Genomic DNA, 21,498 nt, shown 5'->3' on the forward strand with positions numbered 1-21,498 from the left:
CATACGTGTTTTAACTTGGGAAGAAACAGCTCTTTTAAATGGCTTATCTGCAAATTGATACAATAAGCACAGAAATCCGGCTGCCGAGACTTGAGCATGCGTAGACCAAGCTGTGTCATGGTAAGCTGGTTCATTCCGCAAAGAGCTGGGAGCCAGATGCAACACAACTGCCTTCTGCTCTGTCTCACAAGGGGTGGGCTCAGGCAGCGCTTGTGTCTTGCAGTATAGAAACAGCTGTGCACCTTGCTGGAATCAGTCCCACCGTACATCCCACTAACCACAGCACAAGCCACAAAACCCGAGAAAAAACAATACAGAAGGAACAAGTAACACCTTCTACATCACTATGCTTAGTAACTTTAAGAGTAAAAACTCTTAACTGTTTTTTTCTCACTCTAAAATATCGATGCCTAAAATACCCAGAACAGTAGCATTTTATGAGGTGTTTTAGTAGTTACAGGAAGTACTTAGTGACTTACGCTCTCTCCTTCACTGAAGTAGAAATGTTCGGTAAAAAAGATAACTGGTCTTTGGCCATCCAGAGATACTGTGACTGAACACTTGCAGTCTTTGTTCAATCTGAAAAGCACCAGTATGATCATGCCCAAGGTTCCAAGAATGCTTTGTTACGATAAAATCTGTTATTTCTCTTCCCCTCCCTCATCTAATTTTGTTCTGCATATGGCCTTCAAACTGCTGCCCCTTTTTCACTGAGCATTTATCTGACTATCCCCAAATGAAGGCTTTCTGTGGTCTCACTGTGCCTGGTATCTTTTGTCTAGCTTTTAATCTGAATCACAGGGAGAACAGAACTGGAATTTAAATTAAAGCAAAAATGAAACAGTTAGGTATGGAATGTATTCTCACAAGGAGGGAAAAAGGTGGGGATTTCAAGAAAGTTTAAGACAGACTCAGTTCCACTCTTGTTAAAATTATGAAGTTGATCAGTTGCTCCAATGGCACCAATGTCAAACCAATACAAAGCAATTTTGAAAACCCCACCTATAAAATTACATGATTCTGTAGAATCTTACATAAAGCTAGTAATACGAAGAAATACAGTTAATCTTTCAACCAAATCACAACAAATCAATCTGAGGATCCAATCTTTACAGTAATTGCTTTAAAAGAAAATAAAGGTACAGAAACATTAGTGTTCTCAGTGCACTTCCTGAGCACGCTGACCAGGACAGCACGCTTCCTGATCACCCACAGCAGCAGACAGCGGAAAACCAGCACAAACCTCAAACTTTTAAAAGTGCAGCAACAAATGGCTGAAGCATAGCTGAAGGGTAGCTTTTGCCACTGAAAAAAATCCTCAGTTCATTTTCTAAAAAGTAAGATTAGTAACCTAAGACATGAGGGAGCATCAGTGCAACCCAAACATTAAAAAAAATATATTTAAAAAAGAGAGAACATAAAAGCCTATCTGATTTTCACTAAAAAAGCCATGCTTTCATTAGTATTGTTGTAGCTTCATCACTTTACATACCTGTTGATGAACTCTTGGAAAGAAGAAAACAAAAGGTAGTCAATAGCACTAAAGTCTTGGTCTGTTCCATTTAAATGAAACTGCAAAAACACCAGTTCCTTTTTCTTCACATCACGAGGGCCTTGAACAACCAAAGCATACTTCTGTAAGCAAACAGAGAGATGGTGAGAGTAGCAAAGGAACCTTCACTTCCTAGTCATGAATTTGCCATCTGTCAACTGTATAGAAATCTAACACCCACCAAGACTTTCTTGGCTGCTACTAAGTACACGTCTATTAAAACATCAAATAAACACCAACTGAATCCCTTCTTTTAGTTTAAAAATAAAGCCTTTACATCAAGATTTAGTGTTTTGCTAAGAAATCTGCTTTAATTCTATCATGGTCCTTTGGGTTTATGTGGAATGACCAGTCAAGGCCCTGCAATCTGCACGCTGCAGGACAATCAAAACTGTTTTGAGCATTAAAGTCTAGGAGCTTTCAGGTCTTGACATGAAACAAGTTAATGTGGAGTCTGATGCGGAGAACTTCAGGCTTCTCCTTGAGAAAGAGGAACATTTTCACAGCCCCCAGCACCTGAAGTAAGCTGCCGAAAGGAAAAAACCCCACACCAACAAAAAATGCCAGCAGGCAGAATACAACTTGGAAGTAGTGCAAGCGTCGTACTGAACAGCAAGCTGCTGCTTGCAACAAGGACTCAGCCAATCTGAACAGGGTTCTACGCGGTTCAGAGGCCCCTGCCTCGGTGGCTCTCCATTCCACCTCAGACTAGAGACTATCAGATCAGCAAGCTTCCAAATGAAGCTACCACGCAACATAAAATGTGGGTTCTTACTTGGTTAAAACACACAAAAAGAGTATATTAGTGGCAGCAATTAAATTAGACTTGTACCTAGGATATCACTTTCAAATATACCAAGGAGCTGCTTTCCAGAAATAAATGGTAGCTAGACAAAAGGCAAAACATGAAGAGGAAAAAAGCTTGACGAAATAGTACCTAGATAGTTTGTACGTTAATGTTTAGTTTCCTTAAAAACAATCTAAGCAATCACTTTAGATACAAATGACTGTATTTAATACTTTATTTTTTCAACATTTATTTATACAGAAGCTAGATTATTTGCATTTTTATGGGCAATTTAAGACAGACTATCATTCAATGTACCCATCTTACTGGCTCACAGCGTTTCAGCATAATGAAATGCTTTGTGCCCAGTTAAGATTCTTCCAAGTGTAACAAAAATAGCATGTAATTCTCAGCAAACATACAAAAAGAGATATCCTATCCTGCTTTAATGAAATAACTGATACTGCTTTCAATCAAAGCTAGATTTACTATATCAAGGGGTATGCTTGCCAGCTCATTTAGGAGAGAAATGAAGTGAGAGTTTCATTGTAAAAAAATTACTTATTTTGTCCCACTCAGGTTTTCATGCTGCACGCACCCACGTGACAGCTGATCTTCCACAACACATATACACACTGACTGGGTTCTTTTACATTTCTGAAAACAAAAGGACAGATGGCTAGAAGCAAGGATTTTTTTACAGCACTTCATAAATATTTTTATTTTCAAATACCATTACAAGCAGGAAACCCCCACTGAGTAAGCTTTGTTCTATGCTGTTATTATTATTACCATCGTTTGATTAGTAAAAGGATCTGTGTAGTTGATTCTCTGAGTGGTGCATTCAATGTCTCCCGGCTGACCTGGATTTATCAGAGGCAGAATGTGATCATAGTAATGATGCTTGCAGCTAAGCAGCTGAGCCTTGCCTGGGTAAAAGGCAATACCTGTTTGGGGAGAAGAAACATTAAAGAGAGCCAATTTCTTTCCCAAGTAGATGGATTTTCCTTCTGGGACTTAATCCCACAGGATACTGAGCTATCCTCAAGATCAAGCAAAATAATCAAATTAAACCAACGCACTTCAGCATTTTTGTGGAGCAGGGCAAAAGTGCCAGCTGCATCAGGGCGGAACCCTCGTGATGCACTGAAAAACAATCCGGGTTCACACTCTGTAACAATTCAAGGTTTACAGAAGCTGCTAAGTTTCCCTAGTCTTCCCATAAGCCAGCAGCTAATACATCAGTCCCTCTCACCACAAATGAAATTAATTTAAACTGTTAGGACACTACAGAAGCCAAATGGGATATGTAGTGCTTCAGCATGGGAGTGTCTTCAGATATTATCATTTAATGTACCGAATTTTAATTGAAAATAATGTACGTACTATACATGACAGATCAGAGATCACTGGGTGATCTAATAAAAGGGAAAAGATGCTCTTCAGAACATCTAGCATCTTCTGTTCACTGAATACAATGTCATGATAAAAATCAAAGCCAAACAGTACTAGCTGTTACCATCCCTTACTACTTATATCATTGGCTAGGCAGGCTACTACTGTCACTTGTATGGAAATTCATATATACCATAAATCTACCCTTTCAGACCAACAGCACGCATTAGAAGAACCTCAGTCACCTCAGCTATAAGTGGCTAGCAAAATACAAGGCCCAAAACAAAAAATGTTGTTACGGCACATTTATTATTGGAAACAAGCTTGCTTGAAGATGATCTAGACCAACTACCAAAAAAAGCAAGATTTAAGTTATTAGATACGATCAACTCACAGCTGAGATGATCTGTCCACCAAAATGCAAGATGTCAAAGCAGTCAGCATATATCAGTCTAAAAATGCTTTATCCCTTTCCTCAGTGCTCCACACTTACAGCTTGCCATCTCATCACTTTAATAGCATGATGAAGTAAAGGGCTACATTAATTTAGGTTCTCTGATCTGGCAGGCATCCCTGAAAATACTTTTGGATTTATATGTATGTTCTTCTGCTTCTTTAAATGACATTTTCTTCCTGTTGCTGTATGAAAGGCTCATGTGGAGGGGGGAAAAAAAAAGGGGGGGGCGGGGGGGGGTGGGGAAGGAAGCCTGCTTTTACAGTCAGATCCACGTGGTCCAAATGCAAGGTCCTACTTATAGAGCTGAGGCTAACTGGCCACACAGAAAAACAACTACAGGAATATGGCAACAACTTGAAACACTCACCTTTCAGCCACAATTACTGGAGTAGTTATTTGTAAAATGTGGTAACACTTCAAACAAAGTATTATTTTTAAATTGAAAACCGACCTATGACTGTTGGAGATGCATTTGCTACTGCAGCTCTATTTATGAATGGTTACTGGATAATTGAAAAAATAATAATAGAACTCCCTATTAAAAAATGCTTCCGTGGCGTAATCCCGCCCGCAAACTGCAACACAGTTTTCTGATGCCACGCTGCATTTTCATGCCAACATCGTTCCCTGCAGTCACATCCCATTTTCATTGCCTACTGATGTAATACCAAGTTGTAAACAATACAGAACAGAAGCAGAAAGTGGCACTGTGGTTACTCTGTGGTTGGTTTGAGAAATTCACCTTCCTTACTGACAGTCCAGTGCAGCACTGAGGTCATGATAGCCATCCTATGTGCTACCCTGTTTGAACAATACAGTTTGGGAGTATTTCCATAAGGAATTATCTTCTTTCCCTAAAAGAGGACTCATTCTAGACTCTGCAAACATTTTTTATCCATGAAATCTTACCTAATGCTCCACAGCTACTGTTATTCACGGTACTGGCGTGAAAGTTCCCAAGATCTCCTGTACACTATTAACATTTCTACGCAAAGGCAACACAACATCGATTAAAAAAAAGAAGTGAAAGATGTGGGTCAAAGCATTATATACACTTTGGGCCCTGGAGAATCAACACTAAAAATTTTAAGCCATTTAAGATAAATGCGAACAATTTAACCCATTTTTTTTGTTACCACTCTTACCAGGTGCATCATACAAGGACACTTCCTTGTAAGAGACAGACATCACTGGGTGCTTGAGCTTCTCCCTGAAGTCACTGATGGTTTGGTAGACAAGGAACACAGCAACAGCCATAAGCAGCAGATAAATAAACAGGAGAATTACTGAAAAAACATTCTTTAGGCAGGTCTTGCTGAAACGCAAAGAAGGGGCAGTGGTACCCAGTTCACTATCTGGAACCAAACAGAATATGGATTAGGACTTTAAAATACAGGCATTTGGACTGAATGTATGTAGTATTCATTTAAAGATCAATCGCTTGAGAGGAAAGTATGCCTCAAACTCTGCTTGATTTAAAAAACCACAACTATTGCTGATTTTTACGATCAGTCAGGTAGATACTTCCTTCTCAAGCATGGGACATAATCCTCCAAACATTGTGCTTATTTTTCACGTATTGAATTTGGCACTTGCTTAAAGACACTGCAGGCAGGAAATAAGGTTTATTTTCAAAGACAACTCAGAAACAAAGTTCAAAGTTCATGAGAAAAAAAAGAAGTCTGTTGATGGTCAGTCCTTCCTCCTGGAAAAAACAACTCCCTTTCCCCCTCCTAGTCTGAAGTAATTCTTATACACTCAGCATATGCATCAGCAGAGAGGATTAATATTCTAACACTCTTCCACAGCTATCTGCATTGGATCTCCACCATGGTAGAAGTCACTAGATATTTCTTACCCTCTCATTTTTGGAGTCTAATTCATAATTCCTTGTGCATACTACATAAAGTCTCACAAAAGGATTCTTCCAATTACAGCTAGAAAAAGACCGACCCAAACCTCTCACAGTCTCCTTGCCTTCAAAGCTTATTCTCTGAAGATCTTCACACTAGTCTCGCTTGTACACAGACACTGCTTTCCCCATACTCCCTGGATTCGCCATTTCTTTTGGCGATACTTGTAAGGAAAAAGTTCATGTACTGGAGTTACAAGTCATGTTTTGATCGTAAGCGATACATAGCTGAACGCACAAAAGAACATATAAAACCCAACAAATGAAAGGAAGTAAGTAGGCATATTTTACGACTACTCTTCTGTGTGGTGTAAGTTAATGTCAGGCCCTTTCAGGCCATGCCACACACTGCCCTTCAACTGTAATGGCATGGTTTGGTGTTTGTTCCTTAGCACAACAAACACTAGCCTTTTAATAAATCCTCTTGAACACATAACCTCTTACAAAGGTCCATGGTCACACACGTGTTACCAAGTTACATGCCAGGAAATGGCAGCCAAAGAAGTTAGGGCATTAATATGCATAAAATTGCACTGCTGAAACAACTACGTCTTGAACAGCTGCAAAACATTTAGGTGATACTCATTTCAGGCTGGCTTACCTTAACGCCTGCATCTGAGCTGCAATAAGCCCATTTAACACTGCCCTGCACCCTTCAGAAGCAGGACTGAACAGTCCAACTAAAATCTGTTTAACAGCACATCGATTCAATATTGCATCTTGCTCATGTAGATCTGGCACAGACTTTGCTTGCAATCCACTGCCATCACAGACACTGCAAAGCAGGTAAGATACAACACAAAGGGAGACGACATACTAAGCTGGCTCAGAACTAGATGTGCTCAATCTTCTTTGATTGAGCACAGTTCATGACAAAGCAATGTTCTCATCTCAATCCTTGGTTGCTTTCAGAAGTGTAATTAAGATAAAAACACAACCAAACCCACACACAGCAGCAGCTTATTAGGCACTTAAAATTGGTAATTTCTGGGTCAATAGTTGTCACCTGGTAAAATAACAGAGCTGGCATCTTCATGAACTTCCATCTCTCCTCCTCTCTCATCTGTTGGATTTTCAGATACTCGCTCCACATCTTCACTCAGCTGTGTAGTTAAAACAGTGGTTCAATTTCCAAACATGCTCTCAACTTGCAATTGCTGGAATTTCTATGGTACAAATAAAAGAGGCTCCAACTAACCAAACACACAAAAACATGCCCCCAGTCCAAGAGCACCCAACATCTGTTCCACTTGTTCGCAAGACAAGAGCTACATTTATGTAGACCTATAGCTAAAAATTAAGTGACTTGCACGTGCAGAAAGACGGCATATTAAATTTAACCTACTTCTACCCTGCTGCTTCAACAATAACATCTCCTTTTCTTTCAAGATCAAAGTAATTGTTTCCTTGGCTGCTTCAGCTTACTTTGAACCCCCAATTAGGACAATGCCCTCTGAAATAAGCAGAAACTTCATTCTGTCACTCAAGAACATGTTTCTAGGCCTAAACAAACCACAGCACGCACCAGCAAACAGACCATTAGCACTTCTTAATAAAGAGGTGCAAAAAGAGTGAGCTGCATTTTGGCAGGTATTAGGGCAAGTAACTCAAATGCAGTCTCAGACACACAGGTAGGTGGGTCATTACAAGACAACAGTCAAACATCCCTACATTTCTGGTACTTATTTGAGCTCACTGTACATATTATTATATATTAGTGGTTATGCAACTAATTAGTCTTCCAGTGTTTCTAAAACAGCAACAGAGACCAGATGTTTTCTTGTTTTGCTATTCAGAGCTCGGGCCCAAACTGCCAAGACACTTCCGTCAAGGTCCAAAGCTTGTCACATCAGCTAGGCATCACATGAGATCATGAAGCATTAGACATATATAGCTAAGTATATCCTGTATGTTTTCCAAATTTCTTTCGTGGCAGTGACTGACATACCAATTACAGCAAGGCAAACTGGGGCATAAGCTTGCAGCACATCATGTGTCACACAGTAACTGTCCAAGCCAAACACTCAGCATCACCTACCTAATTAGGTAAGGAAGATCAGTTTTGCTCCTATTTCAAGGAAAACGGGGGCACTGTTAATGCAGCAGCCACACTAAATGCTATTAAACTTTACACCCCAACTTGCTCAACAGTAACGTGCATGCATCCATAAGGAAGTGCTTTTATTTCACCCAACTTTAATTCAGTATTGAAATAATCATTACACCATTAACAGATCTTTATTTGCACTTATTAGGGAAGAGTCCACTCATTTAATGTCTTCGAAACCTTACATAAAGTCTCCATCACCTCCTGCTGTATTTCTGTATCCATTTCCACCATGTACAGCAAGTTGAAAGTAGCTACCCAGGTTTTTTTAAACACTTTACACATACATAAAGCATGATTTCCCACAGGCGAGGCATGGAGTGAACAGGTAACTAACAGGTTCATTTGCAGGCTCCAACCAAAGATTTTTTTTCAATTATCTCCATAAAATAAGGTAAAATTAACACTCTGCTCCTTTCTGTAGAAACACACCAGTTCTATTTGTTTACCTGACCCAAAAAAACCTATTCTGACACAAGAACAGTATTCACCGAACCTTTTGGACTGGTTAAGCCGAATCAGCTAAGAAGCCAATTCATATTATACTTACGCAAAGTCCTTATACCAGAGCTGATCCAAAAAGTTTAACGGCAGTTATAAAGTCACTGCAGTTTCTCAGCTGACTCCCACACCTCTCTGGTTCAGCCACAGTTCCCCAGATACAGGCACCTCATTGTGTAGATGTAACACCTGAGGTAAATGAATTCTATTCCTGATAGCAAGGAGATCCCAACATAAGTTTAAACAAGAACACAATATGCAACATTTCTTATCCTCTTAAGAGAACCTACTCTTGGACTCCAATACATAGAAGAAACAGAAAATAACACCTTTCAGCATTCCTTAGAAACAACAGGGGGAAAAAAAACCCAAATGATATCCAACTATGTTTTCTTATCTCTGATCACAAGGCAGAGTTTCGTAAGCTTTTCGCACACAGAACCAGTGAAGGACAGCTAGTCAAAAGCAGGAGTGCTAACATTGCCTCAGGTGCAGTGCGTAGATTGAGCTGATGTCTAAGACCCCCTAAAACAAACTAATTTCACTGCAAATCTTGAACACCTGACCTGACAAGAGGTGAAGCTGCATAAACCCACTGAGGCCACTGAAAGCCTAGCACTGTTCATGGCTCAGTTACCCTGTTCTGAGCATACAGCAAACTGACTCTACAAAGCACAGACCTATAAATCCAACAACTCTGAGACGTATTGAGCTACAGTCTTCTAAGAACTGGAAAGCCAGCACAGCATTACTGCATGACAGATGATTCTGGTTTCTTCATACTTGACAGAATCAAGGCAAATGACAACAGCGAACCTGGAGTATGCCAACAGTGTTCACCCTCGCAGGCCAGTTCTTCCTACATCTTACTTTTGATAAAGAAGTGAAACATGGTGCTGATGCAGAGAGAACACAAATCTGCAGGGCAGTGAAGCTTGTAATAGGATGCAGAGATAGGACAGGATGTCAAGAGCCATAAGTGCATGAAACAGACCTTTGTTCAGCATTCCTCTGAGCTCAGCACGTACAGCTGAGTGAGAAATAACTGCAGGAGCCTGCCTGTGAGTGGGTAGTTCCTTTTCAGTCCTACACATGGAAAAGCACTGGACAAACGGAAGCTCAGAAAAGGCATTTCCAGACATCTGAACATCCCTGCTAGGGGCAGGAGCATCACAGACTGGCTCAGGTGCTGGAGAAGGGATAGAAACACAACTACTACACATACACACCACCTAGACTTGTACCACAGAGTCTGGGACAATTCCAAATGTACAGAGCAGTGCCAGTGGTGCCTGATACACAAGGCAGAAATGTAACATGCATAGTCAAGTCCATAGTTCAGACAACAATGTGACTTCATTAACTCTCTCAAGTACCTCTCCTACATACAAGCTCTTACACGAGTTAATTTCATCCTGATAATCATGGGATAAAACCTTCCTAGTGGATAAAACCCTCTTAAATAAAAGGGGAACTTGTCCATACAGGCCTTTTGCGGGTCCACTGATTCATCACCTTCCAATACCTTCTAGCCCGGCATAGAAACCAGAAGCAGAAACTAAACAGACAGTACTAAATTAAATTGAACATATTAAAACAGAGCCCCGAACTATACATCATACACAGAGGGAGGCAAGCATCTGCATTACTTTTGCCTGCAGGACGCAATCAAGAGCTCCCTGTTGCAAGTCTCCACCGCTGCCGAACTTGGCACAAATAGCTTCTATCTCTAGCTCGGGAGAGAGAGAAACGAGCAAGGAATTCCGGCTGCCGGAGCCTGTACAGTGATATCCAAACCAGGCGCTGCCTCGGGCTCTCGGCAGGACGATAACGCGGCCCTCGGCTGCGGCACCCGCAGCGCCTGGCTCCGGAGCCCCGGCCGGCCGCACCCAGCCCGGACACCCGAAGGAGCTGCCGCCCATTATCTGAACCACGTTGAAAGGTAAAACGTGAACTGCGGCCCACCCAAACCACCCGTTTCTCTCCGGCGAGCGCGGCTGCACCCCGAGGTGCCGGTTCCCCAGCTGCGGAGGGGGGCTGGGGGGCGCGGGGCAGGTGAGGGCACACGCCTCACGGCGGGGCCCGGCCGAGCGACGCTGCGGAGGGCACCGTGCGCAGCCCCCCGCCCCGCCAGGGCTCCCCGCCCCCGCAGCGGCAGAGACCGGAGCCGAGCTGAGCTCACGCCGACAGCGCGTCGCGTAACCGCTCGGCGAGCGGCGACCCAAGCCCCGGGGCCGGGCACGAACCGCCGGGGTCTGCCCCGGCCCCCCCCGGCGAGCTGGGCCCCGCCGCCCACTAGCCCTGCCCCCCTACCTCCTGGTAGGATGCGGAGACCTCTGGTCTTAGCATGGCATCGGCGGGGAGCGGCCGCCGCGGGGGCCGGGAGGCTGCCCAGCCGCACCGCACGGGACGGACGGCGACGCCGCGGCCGAGCCGCCCTAGCCCGGGCAGGGCCACGCAGGCGCCGGGACCCCCCACCCGCCCGCCGGCCGCTTCCCGCCCCGGCCTCGCCACAGCGGCGCGGGGGCTGCTGGGAGGCGTAGTCCAGCGCAGCGGCGGTAACGGCTCCGGGCGCCCGTCGGTGCCGGCCCGCGCCCCCCCCAGCGGGGGCAGCCCGGGGCCCTTACCGCGCCGGCAGCCGCCCCGGCTCTCCGCGTCCGGGCTGCAGGGCACGGCGCAGACGCCGTCAGGCTCGCAGCGCCAGCGGGGCCGGGTCTGGTTCCAGCTCCCCGAGCCGGCTCCGCCGTCCCCGCCGAGCGCTCCCGCGGGACGCCGCCCGGCGCAGCGGCTTTCTTGTGAACGTTACAGGAACGTTTCCCTCTACTAAGCACACAGAAGTGCACCTTGTAGCGACGGGAAAAGTCTTTTCTACACCACACACTTCACAAACTCTCCTATGCAAGAATGAACTAGATCGGACAAGCAATCTAAAACCACTCTGCCAGCTCTCTCCAAGATGCACACAATATTACTTTTTAAAAATTATTTTTGGCTGCCCAAAGCTGTTAACAGAACACCAAAACAACAGACCTCCTTGGCAACCGGACATAACTTGTGCAGGGCTCCTGCGAAGACCCACCCGCGCTGTGCTGGCAGAACGGGGCACTCTTGAGAAGCCAAAGCCAAAACCACAGAAGAGCTGACTCATGAGCCATCCGTCCACAAATACCTACACAGCTATTTTTCTTTCCCAGCATGGAAGTAATTGTTAATGTTTCATCATCACCATCAAGAAAAAGCATGCACAACACTTCCTGCAGAGACGCAACGCTGTAGTCCCTGCTCAGTACATCATTTCCCTATGCCCAAGACCCACACCTCATAAGTTAATAACCAAGGCTTGAAGTCCTTTGACAACTATCCTAATATACAGCTTCCCCTTTCAGAAAGGAAGTATTTTAATTCTTGTTATTTATTTTCCAGATGTCTGTGATTCAAAGGCAGGCTCTAACTCACCCCCAAACCACTAACACTTCAGACAGATGTCAGCTAGGATTCACCACTTGCAGCCCTCCCCTGGGGAGACAATAATAAATAATTATTTCAGGGTAAAAGTTAGATCTATAATGTGATTGAACCAAACTGACAAATTAGACTTTTGCTTATTTCCTAGCAGCATGGGTCTCTGCAGCGAGCCACGCAGCTTACTTGCAGGCAGAGCAACCAGGCAAATGCCAGAGCTCGCTCTTGCACGTAATGGGCGCGTTCACAAGCAGTTTTGTCCAAAGCCTTACTAAAGGTCTCTTTTCTGCTTGACATTTCGTATCTGTCTTGCGGCGTGCACAGTCAGCAAATGGACGTGACAGCCAGCCAGCAGACAAAGCCCATTCTGAAGCGCGGCTATCGTTTAGGCAGTGTAGGCAAACTTCACTGCTTAAGGAGAATCACGGTAACAACCTTATAAACCTTCACCCTAACAGGACCAATACTCAGCCTACCACAGCAGATAGCAGTCAGCTCCCAGATGGTCACAACAGTTTGCCTTCCCCATGCGCTGGCTCTGGAGGCTTGGCCTGACTCCTCGCACGGGGATGTGGCCCGTTGGTTGTCACTCCCGTACTGTGCTCTCTCCTGCACGCCATACATGTCCTCACTCCCCTGTGCTTCTCATCTTGTGCTGGTTTTGTCATCCAGAAAAGAAATATGGCGATGATGCTTTGGATTAGCTAGTTCAGCTCTGCTTGTACCAGTGTCCAGTACTGCCTTTGGATAGCCTCTGGAAAAGGGCGTTACCTCAGGCAACACGGAACAGGTCTCCTCTGAGGAGGACATATGGATTTTATACCAGAAGACTTTATATACAATCCTTAAAGCAAAGATCAGACCCATTTCTATCTCCTGTTTGCTGTCCAGATCCTTCTCTGTTCAGCCTTCACAGGACACTGCAGCAGGAGCAGCCGTACCCAGCAGTTACAGCAGGGCGGCCAGTAAGGTTGCTGGGTGCTGCAGCATCAACCCCCTCAGCCCTCACTCGCCTCGCTGTGGTGAGGGGTGTGATATACGTATATCAACTGTCAGAAGTTTTTAATTTTCTTATTTCTATATAGAATTACAAACTCCAAACTGCCTATTCTTTTGCCAGCCCTGAATGTTTCCCTGCTCTGTATTTACAGCGTGGGGAAATGATGTCATCTGAAAATTTCCTATTTATTCTCTCCTCCCTTGGGCTTTGTCATTATTTTTTTTCCAGTCATAAAGACGATGCCTGCCACACGCGTACTGATTTTGTGCATGAACACCTAAAACAGCAGGCAGAGAAACTTCGGGGGGGGTGGGGTGGAAACGGAGGCCTTACGAGCAGCGGCCTGTTGCGGTGCCGGCGCACCCCGCACCGCGCAGAGCCCCCACCGCCGCTCGCTGCTGCGGGGCAGCTCCCCGCGCACATGCGCCGTGCTTGAGCCCTTCCCACCCACGTACGGCCACTACCGGCGGCAGGGACCCGCTCCCGCCGCCCAGAGGAGGGTCCCGGCCCCCCCGCCCCGGTGGCATGGCGGCGGGCGCGGCGCGGGTGCTGCTGGCCGCCCTGCTGGGCGTTCTGCCGGCCGCGGCCGAGCGGGAGCTGCGCTTCAGGCCGCCGGCCGAGGCCCCCGTGCGGCTCTTCACCGAGCCCGAGCTGGCCAGATACGACGGGCAGCAGGTAGGGCCGGGCGGGAGGCTGGGCCTCCCCGGGGGTCCCCGGGCGGTTCCTCCAGCCGGGCTGGGCCGCGGCCCGTGGGGCGCCTGGCGCCGCCGCCTTCCCTGCAGCCACGCTAAGGCTCGGGTCTCCCCTGCGCCGCCGCCGTGCGATTCCCTCCCTCCCGGTAACTGCGGGGTAACTTGCTGCGTAGGCACTCGTGAGAAGCTTGTTGGCAGCCGTGTGTTGCTAGCCTGCTGTTCGTTTGTCCTGCTGGTTTGGGGCTGTTGGAGTTGGGTACAGACCATTAGAAGCACGTTCCTGTTTTATTTGTTGCCTGCTTGATAAGGTACTCATGCCAGTGAATTTCTGATTACCATCAGTTGGAGCCAAAGTAATTATCTCTCAATAATTGATTCAGCTATGTATTTAGACCCTTTTTTCTGCCCTACAAGATGACAAAAATAAAGCCATTTCAGCTTGAATGTTTAGCTTTCTGTGACGCAGAGATCTCAGCAGAATTTCACAGTCAGAATCATAAAGTCCTATAGTGATACACATCGGTCTTCTTTTTGGAAAAACTTGCTGGCTGGCCTTCTCAGGGTCTTCTCTAGAGACTTTCAAGAAACTAACCAGCACATGACTAAAAATACATCTTGCACATAAAAAGACAAAGCAGAAACACTGGCTTATTAAATAGATCAGATGTCAGCAGATCAGATTTGCGTGCATTTATGTATTTATTGGTTGTTGTCTTAATCAAATAAAGAATGCTGTTGGCCATACGCCCTTTTATCATGGGCAATACCCATCTGCATTAGGAATAAAAAGATGCAGTTGATCATCTTCTAGCAGATGAGCTGACTTGCAAGAGGGACACGTCTCCTACGATTGTGACATTTAGATTACAAAGATTCTCTCATTGCATATGCTTAAATCCACAAAAAGAATCTCAGGGACAGTTTAAAGCACAAGTAAGAAATTTCAAGAGAAATGAGGTGTACGCTTGTGTACACACGTAAGCAAGAGAAAACCTACAACAGAGAATTTCTCTTCTTTGAGTCCTGAGTGCTTATGGATTTCATAGCTAGAACTAGCTGCTTGTTGCCTGTGCTCAAGTGTTGAGGATATATTGATGGCTTGCCTTTCAGGAAGGACAGCCCATTTACCTGGCGGTGAAGGGAGTAGTATTTGATGTCACTTCTGGAAAAGGTGAGTTTGCTGCTTCTCTACTGTCTGCTTTGTTTCCATGCTGTTACTCAGTCATCTGTTTTTGAATAGCCCCAACGTATTAGAAGCCTGCAGTTCAATTGCAACAAAAAGAAGTTACTTTTTCCTTCCTTAAAAAAATAATTTTTCCTCCTCTGATACCTCCCCCACTAAGGTTTTGTCTAGAACTTACACTGGTTTGAGACTACGGTAGACACAGGCAGACAAGCCAATGTAGTCTAGTTAGCTTGAGTGCTCAAGACGCCTGCCCAGACCCCCAAGTCCCTGCCAGATGTGGGGTCAGGCCACGTGGACGCTGGTACTACAGCATTCGATTGCACCAGTACGTGAACTGACCAGGTCAGAGTTAACTTGGATGCACCCATATTGCACTACACAACATCAGCATTGCTGCAGCTACATCTTTTCCTTTTGTGCTGGTGTTTGCTTACCTGTGCTGCCCAGTGGCTTGGTCAAAACTCTTGAAGAGTTGACATTGGTTTTGAAAGGAAGGCGAGGGGCTCAGTATTTTTTTTTTCCTATAAAATTTTATTTCATGAGGCTTCTTGTCTCATCATTTACACCTAAACCATTTATTGCTGTATTTGCTGTTTGTACCTTCCCTAAGAACTACAGATGCTTTAATTTGAACTCCTGCTACTTAATCCAGATTGCTGTAAAAAAGGGACCATGGGGGGGTCCTGGACATTTGCCTTAATGTCGTCATAAGCAAACTAATGGCTTGTTGCTTTGTTGGTACTAAGCTTGTTAATGTAGCTTGTCTGGACATATATGTTGGCTGATCTTCAAATCATGTTAAGACAAGGCTTGCCGCTGCAAATTCTGGAGCCTACAAGCCTCTCAGGAGAATGTAAAGCATAGCTCCCTAAATAATAGGTAAATTTTAAGACTGCAGTATAGGAACTCAACAGTTGTGTTGTATATCCCCACCCTTGGTTTTGTTTTTCTAAAAGGACTGGGATATATTATCAAAAAGTAGCAAATCAGAAGTCCATTTTGCAAAGAAGAGTCTTAAGACTTGAGTTACTGCTTTCAGTTCACTGACAAGTGTTAACAGGCTGGTGAAAAGTAGAAGCTGAACATACCCTGTACATTGCCAGATCATCACTGGATTTCTTTTTTTTTTAAAAAAAAAATCTGACAGAATTTTATGGAAGAGGAGCCCCATACAATGCTTTGGTTGGAAAAGACTCAACAAGAGGAGTTGCAAAGATGTCTCTGGATCCGGCAGATCTTACACATGACATAGTAAGAAAATGAACTATTAGTTTAACTCTGTTTTGCAAAGTTTTATTCTTTTGCAAGATGGTGAATGATTGTATTACTTGTATTAATTTGATCCATATCTTTAAAACAAAAATGCATTAATAGTCTTTAAATACACAAAATGGATATGCATTTACTGCTCATGAAAGATGCAGTGCTGACAGCCTTAAAGAGGAAACTTTTGATTTATGGAATCAATACAGCTTATGTAAGCATGTAAAGGGGAAATGACCTGGTGTTTAAAAAGATGATTCCAAAGAGAGTACATCACTTTTTGTCACTTGATTTAGTGTATCCTACGTCACTGACGTGGCAGTGGATGCTAACTCTGGCAGTGGGCTGTTGCTTGTAGGAGGTGCGATTTACTTATGCAGGGAAAATGAAGGGAGATTAATGATTTGTTTGACCTGAGTATATTAAAGTTCTAACAAGGCTGAATTTGAATGAAAATAATAAAATTACAGGTTATACTATCAATTTTTTAATCACGCTGTGCTGAGTAAACCCAAAAGCTGACCCTGAGGTTTATAGTAATAAAAAAGAAAAATGCATGTAAATATCTGTATTTTTATTTCTTTGAGACAGGACTTTCATTTCCATATATCATTTAGACAGGACTCACAGAAGAGGAACTGAAGTCCCTGGATGATATCTTCAATAATGTTTATAAGGCCAAATATCCAATTGTTGGCTATACTTCTCGACGAATTCTCAATGAGGATGGCAGCCCCAATCTAGACTTTAAACCTGAAGATCAGCCACATTTCAACATTAAAGATGAGTTTTGAGGAACATTTTTGTACCTAGAAAATGCCCGGGGAGAGGCACAATAAAACGTTAGATTTTGATTTGATTGCCTGTTTTCTGGAGTTCGTGACGACGATTAGCTATCATGAGTCAGTTTTCTGTTTGGAAAATACATGTGTGTTGAACACAGATAGCTTAGCGGAAACAGATCTGTATTAGCATCATACACTTGAGCTGTTGGCTTGAATTATGGGCATTTTTTCACATGAAAGTTCTTTCTGCCTGGATTTCTCAATTTACAGGTGTGTAATGTAAAATTACCTTCCTTAGAAAAGCAAGTTTTTAATAGTTGAAACATGACTGGTCTTTTTGTAAATCCCAAGTTGTTTCCCACTCCTTAGAAAAGTGTGAATGCATTACCTGGACGAGGCAACATCAATTTTCTGTGCTTCAAGTGAGCGTAGGTATCACATGTACAAACAGGTATAATGGAGGCTTACATTTTTTAAAATGTATGGAATTTAATATTTGATAGGTTTGAGAATACTGGATATAAAACCACTCAAAGTCTTAAAATGCAGTTACTGTGGAATATTTATGCAAAGCCTACAGCTGTAAACCAAGAAAAATCTTTTTTCCCCCATGAGAACTACTGTGACATTTTAAGTAAGGCTATTATGGTAGTTTTGAGTCAACGACACTTGAAATTTTTTTTAATAACTATCAAAGATGTCATCTGTATTAGATTATGATGATTTCCTTCTAGCTTCCCCCACTTTTTCTCTGACAAAAAGAGGAAAAGATAACTCGGTTTACTACATGCTCTTACATCACAAGTTTATTATAGTACTTTAGTATCCTGTAGATAGTTAGCATCTGTATATTGACAATTTTAGCTCTCATTTTTAATTTCTGTAGTTTTTCTTTGTTTTTACTCTGGCTTCACCATTGCTGTTGCAATGAAGCGTGCATTAATATGTTCCAATTTTTTTAACCTAATGTAAAACTGCAGGTCCAGTAGGGTGAAAGCAGACCCCCTTTACTGGGTTTCTCTGGCAGTCTTTCAGCAACAAGAGGACCGTAAAGGCATGTGCTATACAAACTGCTGCTAACCACAGACTTCCACTGCCTTAAGTACGATGTAAATTGTAACGTATGTGGATTTATCTGCCACTGTGACAGATTGAATTAATGCGTAGAAACTGAGCAGCTGCTCCCAGTTCTGTATTAATAATACAGATACAATAAAAGTACAAATCTGTATTTTGTCCTGTTTCTTCAGCATTTTGGCCACTTTGTTTGAAGGAAAGAGATTATTTATTTTTTTTTTTTATTAGCTGAATCTCCACTTTATGCTTGTCAGGAGACAGCTGCCTGTCAGTTGAATACCTGGAAAACCTGCTTCTATTTATTTATCCTTTCTTTCACAATGTTACAGGTTTTATTCTAAACTTGTTCTGTGTCTTGCGATTAGACCTCTTAATTTGCAGGAGGGACTCCATGCCCCACCCCCCTGCTGAATGATGCTATGGGGTGGAATAAAAAATTTAGCATCTAAGAAAATAATATTGCTTCAGAGAATTATTTTTTGGGTTTTATTATTACTGCTGACCTGTTGATTAGATACCAACAGCAGCTAGGAGTTGTCTGCTTGAAGCTGCCTGCCCAGGGGTATGGTAATCTGCCTACCTGCCATCTTTATGGGAATGCATGTGGGTTGGGTGGTAACAGTGGTTGTTCTTTTGCCAACATTTCACAACTACTTTTCCAATGCCTACTGTTTTTTCCCCTTCTCTCCCCTTCCTTGCATGCTTCCTTACAGGGCAACTTCAGTAGCTGTGCTACTGTGATTATTGTAATAGTCTTGGCTTCATCTGGGATCAGCATCTGCAGCTGCATTTCCAAAACCTTGTAGCTGGATTGTAACTCATCACTGCTGAGTAGTTTAGTGTTACTATTCTCTCCCTGGTTTTCCTGTTTGCACTATGAAGGTCACCTTTGCTGATCTCAAAGCAGGTAACTGTTTCTCTGTACTAAATTTCAGGTTAGTTTCAGTGAAGAAGCCCTCCTGTTGCAACAGGAAATGGTGATAGAAACCCCACTCTTGCAGTGTGAGCCTTGTAAATCCAACCTGCCCTCACTTGTGCCTGTGAACAGAAGAGGCATGCTCCAGTGCTTCCTTTCTGTTATGAAAGACAAGTTTATCACAACTGAGTGCATTTTAGAATCCCAAACATTTCCTTTTTGTTTTTATTTCAGTTTGGGAACTGAAGGACTCACATTTAATCTCTTTCTAGGCTATTTCAGTTGAGGTTCTCACTCAATAGAACAGTGTTACGATAATAAGACTTCACGTGGGCATATCATTCTTAAAAAGTTTTCACTGACTACTTTTTAAAAATTGAGAGTACCACAGTATTTCTTTTAGTGTTAATTTAATGACACTATTTTATGTCTAAGGCTGTTACTTGCCAACAGCCTGAAATTTATTTTGCTTAAAAGCAAACTGTCTGCTATGGTGGCTTTGTTCAGTAAGTTGCATTTCCCTGACCTCTGTACTATTCCAGACAGGTGTCCCCACTATCTATACATTGCACTCCAAACAAGCAAATTGTATGCTATCCTTGTTTTTCCAGTCAGCTGCATTTCCCTGACCTCTGTATTATTCCAGTAAAACAGGTGCCCTCACTATCTATAAATTGCACCAAAACCAAGCAAGCTGTGTAAAGCCCTATTGTAGCCTTCCTACTACTCCGTACCTCCTTTGGAGAGTGAAGAATTTCTTTTCAATTTACTTGCTGCTTCCAGATAACATTGCGAATGTTATTATTTTTGCTGTGCTGCTTTTAATCTGTATCTTTCTAACTTAACATGGGTGTTTGCAAGGTCTGAGGTTTTAGTGAATTGCTGCAGCAAGAATTACTTTACTTTGGTATTTAATAATAGTTTTCTCTTCAAATGTTAAGAATTATCAGGTGGGCTCATCGCTTAGAAGATGCATAACCCAAGTTGGTGTTTCCCACCTGGCACTTTTCAGTAGTCACTGACTTTGATACTAATACGTGTAACTAAATTTTGTGACAGGATAGAGTCTGTCTTCCATACTTTAAGAAGGACTTCTCTGATTAAGAATGGGATCAATAGGACTAATAATACAAACCACCAAAATTCATTAAAGGACTTATGAAATGCCAATCAAAATACTATCTTTATTTTTACAGTTGTAGAGACGTAGTTAAGCGAAATCCTACTAAGAACGTATAAGGTGTGTTAGCAGCTGTTAGTCACAGTTACTACCTATTGCATCCTAACCTAAACAAGACCACCTGTCAGAATGCAGGGACTGTGAATCCTGCAGACTGAGTGGCTGAGATTTTTCCAAGAATTTAGGATTAGACTTAAAATGAGGATATTTCTTTCCTAACTGCAGTGTGTATATGGACACCATTCTTATTGTGGCCTTTTGCCAAAATACAAGTGTTTTGTTGATTTAAGTTTCTGTATTAGTTTTCTTATGCAGAAAAGGCGTCGTGCCTCTTTGAGAACTGCAGTCTAGGCTAGTACTTTTGGTGGTCTGATGATACCTGCTGTGAATTCATAACAGGAGTCTGTGTAGGATCATGTTTCAGACTGCACTTGTCACACTTGCCAGACTTTCACATTTCCGTAAAAATTGAAAGAGGATGCTTATCAATTTAGGTGCAGTGTTCTGGAATGGGAGAAGTCTTAACACAGTTTGTAAATCACTTTAACTTTTGTTTCAAAACCACAATTGGGCTATATATTCAACAAATGATAGTTTGGAAAGGCATTTAATTGCTGCAGTTTTCCCTTGCAAGACTCCAAAGAACATGTAAAACTCAATTGATGGTGCAGGAAAGCAAGAAAAAAAATGGTTTAGCTGACTTTTACAAATATATTCTGTCTCTTCTATAGCTAAATATACTTATCTGAAACATGTTCAATGTAATTTGCATCTGCTCAAGAGAAAATGGAAGAGATATGAAAAGTCCAACACTAATTTTTCAGCTGATCTGGTTAAAACGACAGGAAAAAAAAAGTAAAAAAAACCCCACTTCTGACTGCTTTTTGTGAGTGGAAAAAGCTGCCATTCAGTAGATTCAGCTGCACATCAGTGAGATGTGTTAAGTAGCTCTGATTAGTATTTGGGTATTTTCAGATGAACACCGGATATTCTCAGTGGTATCCTGAAATCCCAAAACTGACGTAAGTGATGAAAATCATACACTTTGTTATCCATTATCCATTTATGCTTTTGCTTAATGCTTTTCTGTCTATACAGGAAACAATACACAAGCCATGCAACTTCATGACAAATGCACCATAAACAATATTCAGATAAAGTAAAACACACATGAGCCTATACATGAAAGCTGTTTACATGGTGTACAGAATGGCTGTTTTCAAAGA

At 42.9% G+C, this 21,498-nt stretch overlaps 2 protein-coding genes and 1 long non-coding RNA gene across 7 annotated transcripts in view; 1 reads left to right on the forward strand and 2 right to left on the reverse strand.

Moving 5' to 3' along the window:
* The window catches only part of PACC1 (proton activated chloride channel 1), a 45,365-nt gene extending 34,047 nt beyond the window's left edge, over window positions 1–11,318 (reverse strand). The window contains exons 1-5 of one of the 5 annotated variants that reach the window (XM_037405799.1): window positions 11,025–11,318; window positions 7,110–7,206; window positions 5,337–5,546; window positions 3,132–3,286; window positions 1,493–1,635 (exon numbers count right to left, since the gene is read on the reverse strand). In XM_037405799.1, the coding sequence (XP_037261696.1) occupies window positions 1,493–1,635; window positions 3,132–3,286; window positions 5,337–5,546; window positions 7,110–7,206; window positions 11,025–11,060 (641 nt within the window). In that variant the 5' untranslated portion in view covers window positions 11,061–11,318. Of the gene's footprint in view, window positions 1–1,492; window positions 1,636–3,131; window positions 3,287–5,336; window positions 5,547–7,109; window positions 7,270–10,398; window positions 10,652–11,024 lie in introns of those variants that run through there. The other 4 variants (XM_037405795.1, XM_037405798.1, XM_037405796.1 and 1 more) reach the window with 4 other exon arrangements.
* A 2,205-nt stretch (window positions 11,319–13,523) lies between these two features.
* Window positions 13,524–17,168, forward strand: NENF (neudesin neurotrophic factor). The gene is made up of 4 exons (XM_037405801.1): window positions 13,524–13,848; window positions 14,976–15,036; window positions 16,199–16,302; window positions 16,932–17,168. Exons 1-4 carry the CDS (start codon window positions 13,699–13,701, stop codon window positions 17,106–17,108), a joined length of 492 nt encoding a protein of 163 aa, XP_037261698.1. The 5' UTR covers window positions 13,524–13,698; the 3' UTR covers window positions 17,109–17,168.
* The window catches only part of LOC119156237, a 65,301-nt gene continuing 58,871 nt past the window's right edge, over window positions 15,069–21,498 (reverse strand). The window contains exon 4 of the long non-coding RNA XR_005107028.1: window positions 15,069–15,123. This is a non-coding gene — a long non-coding RNA (uncharacterized LOC119156237). The remainder of the gene's footprint in view (window positions 15,124–21,498) is intronic.

This window comes from Falco rusticolus, chromosome 12 (assembly GCF_015220075.1).
Source record: "Falco rusticolus isolate bFalRus1 chromosome 12, bFalRus1.pri, whole genome shotgun sequence".
NCBI lineage: Eukaryota > Metazoa > Chordata > Aves > Falconiformes > Falconidae > Falco > Falco rusticolus.

Coding starts and splice junctions, on each gene's coding strand:
- NENF (XM_037405801.1), top strand. CDS start 13,699: ATGGCGGCGGGCGCGGCGCGGGTGCTGCTGGCCGCCCTGCTGGGCGTT. Junction 13,849..14,975: donor CCAGATACGACGGGCAGCAG/GTAGGGCCGGGC, acceptor CTTGCCTTTCAG/GAAGGACAGCCCATTTACCT. Junction 16,303..16,931: donor CAGATCTTACACATGACATA/GTAAGAAAATGA, acceptor TATATCATTTAG/ACAGGACTCACAGAAGAGGA.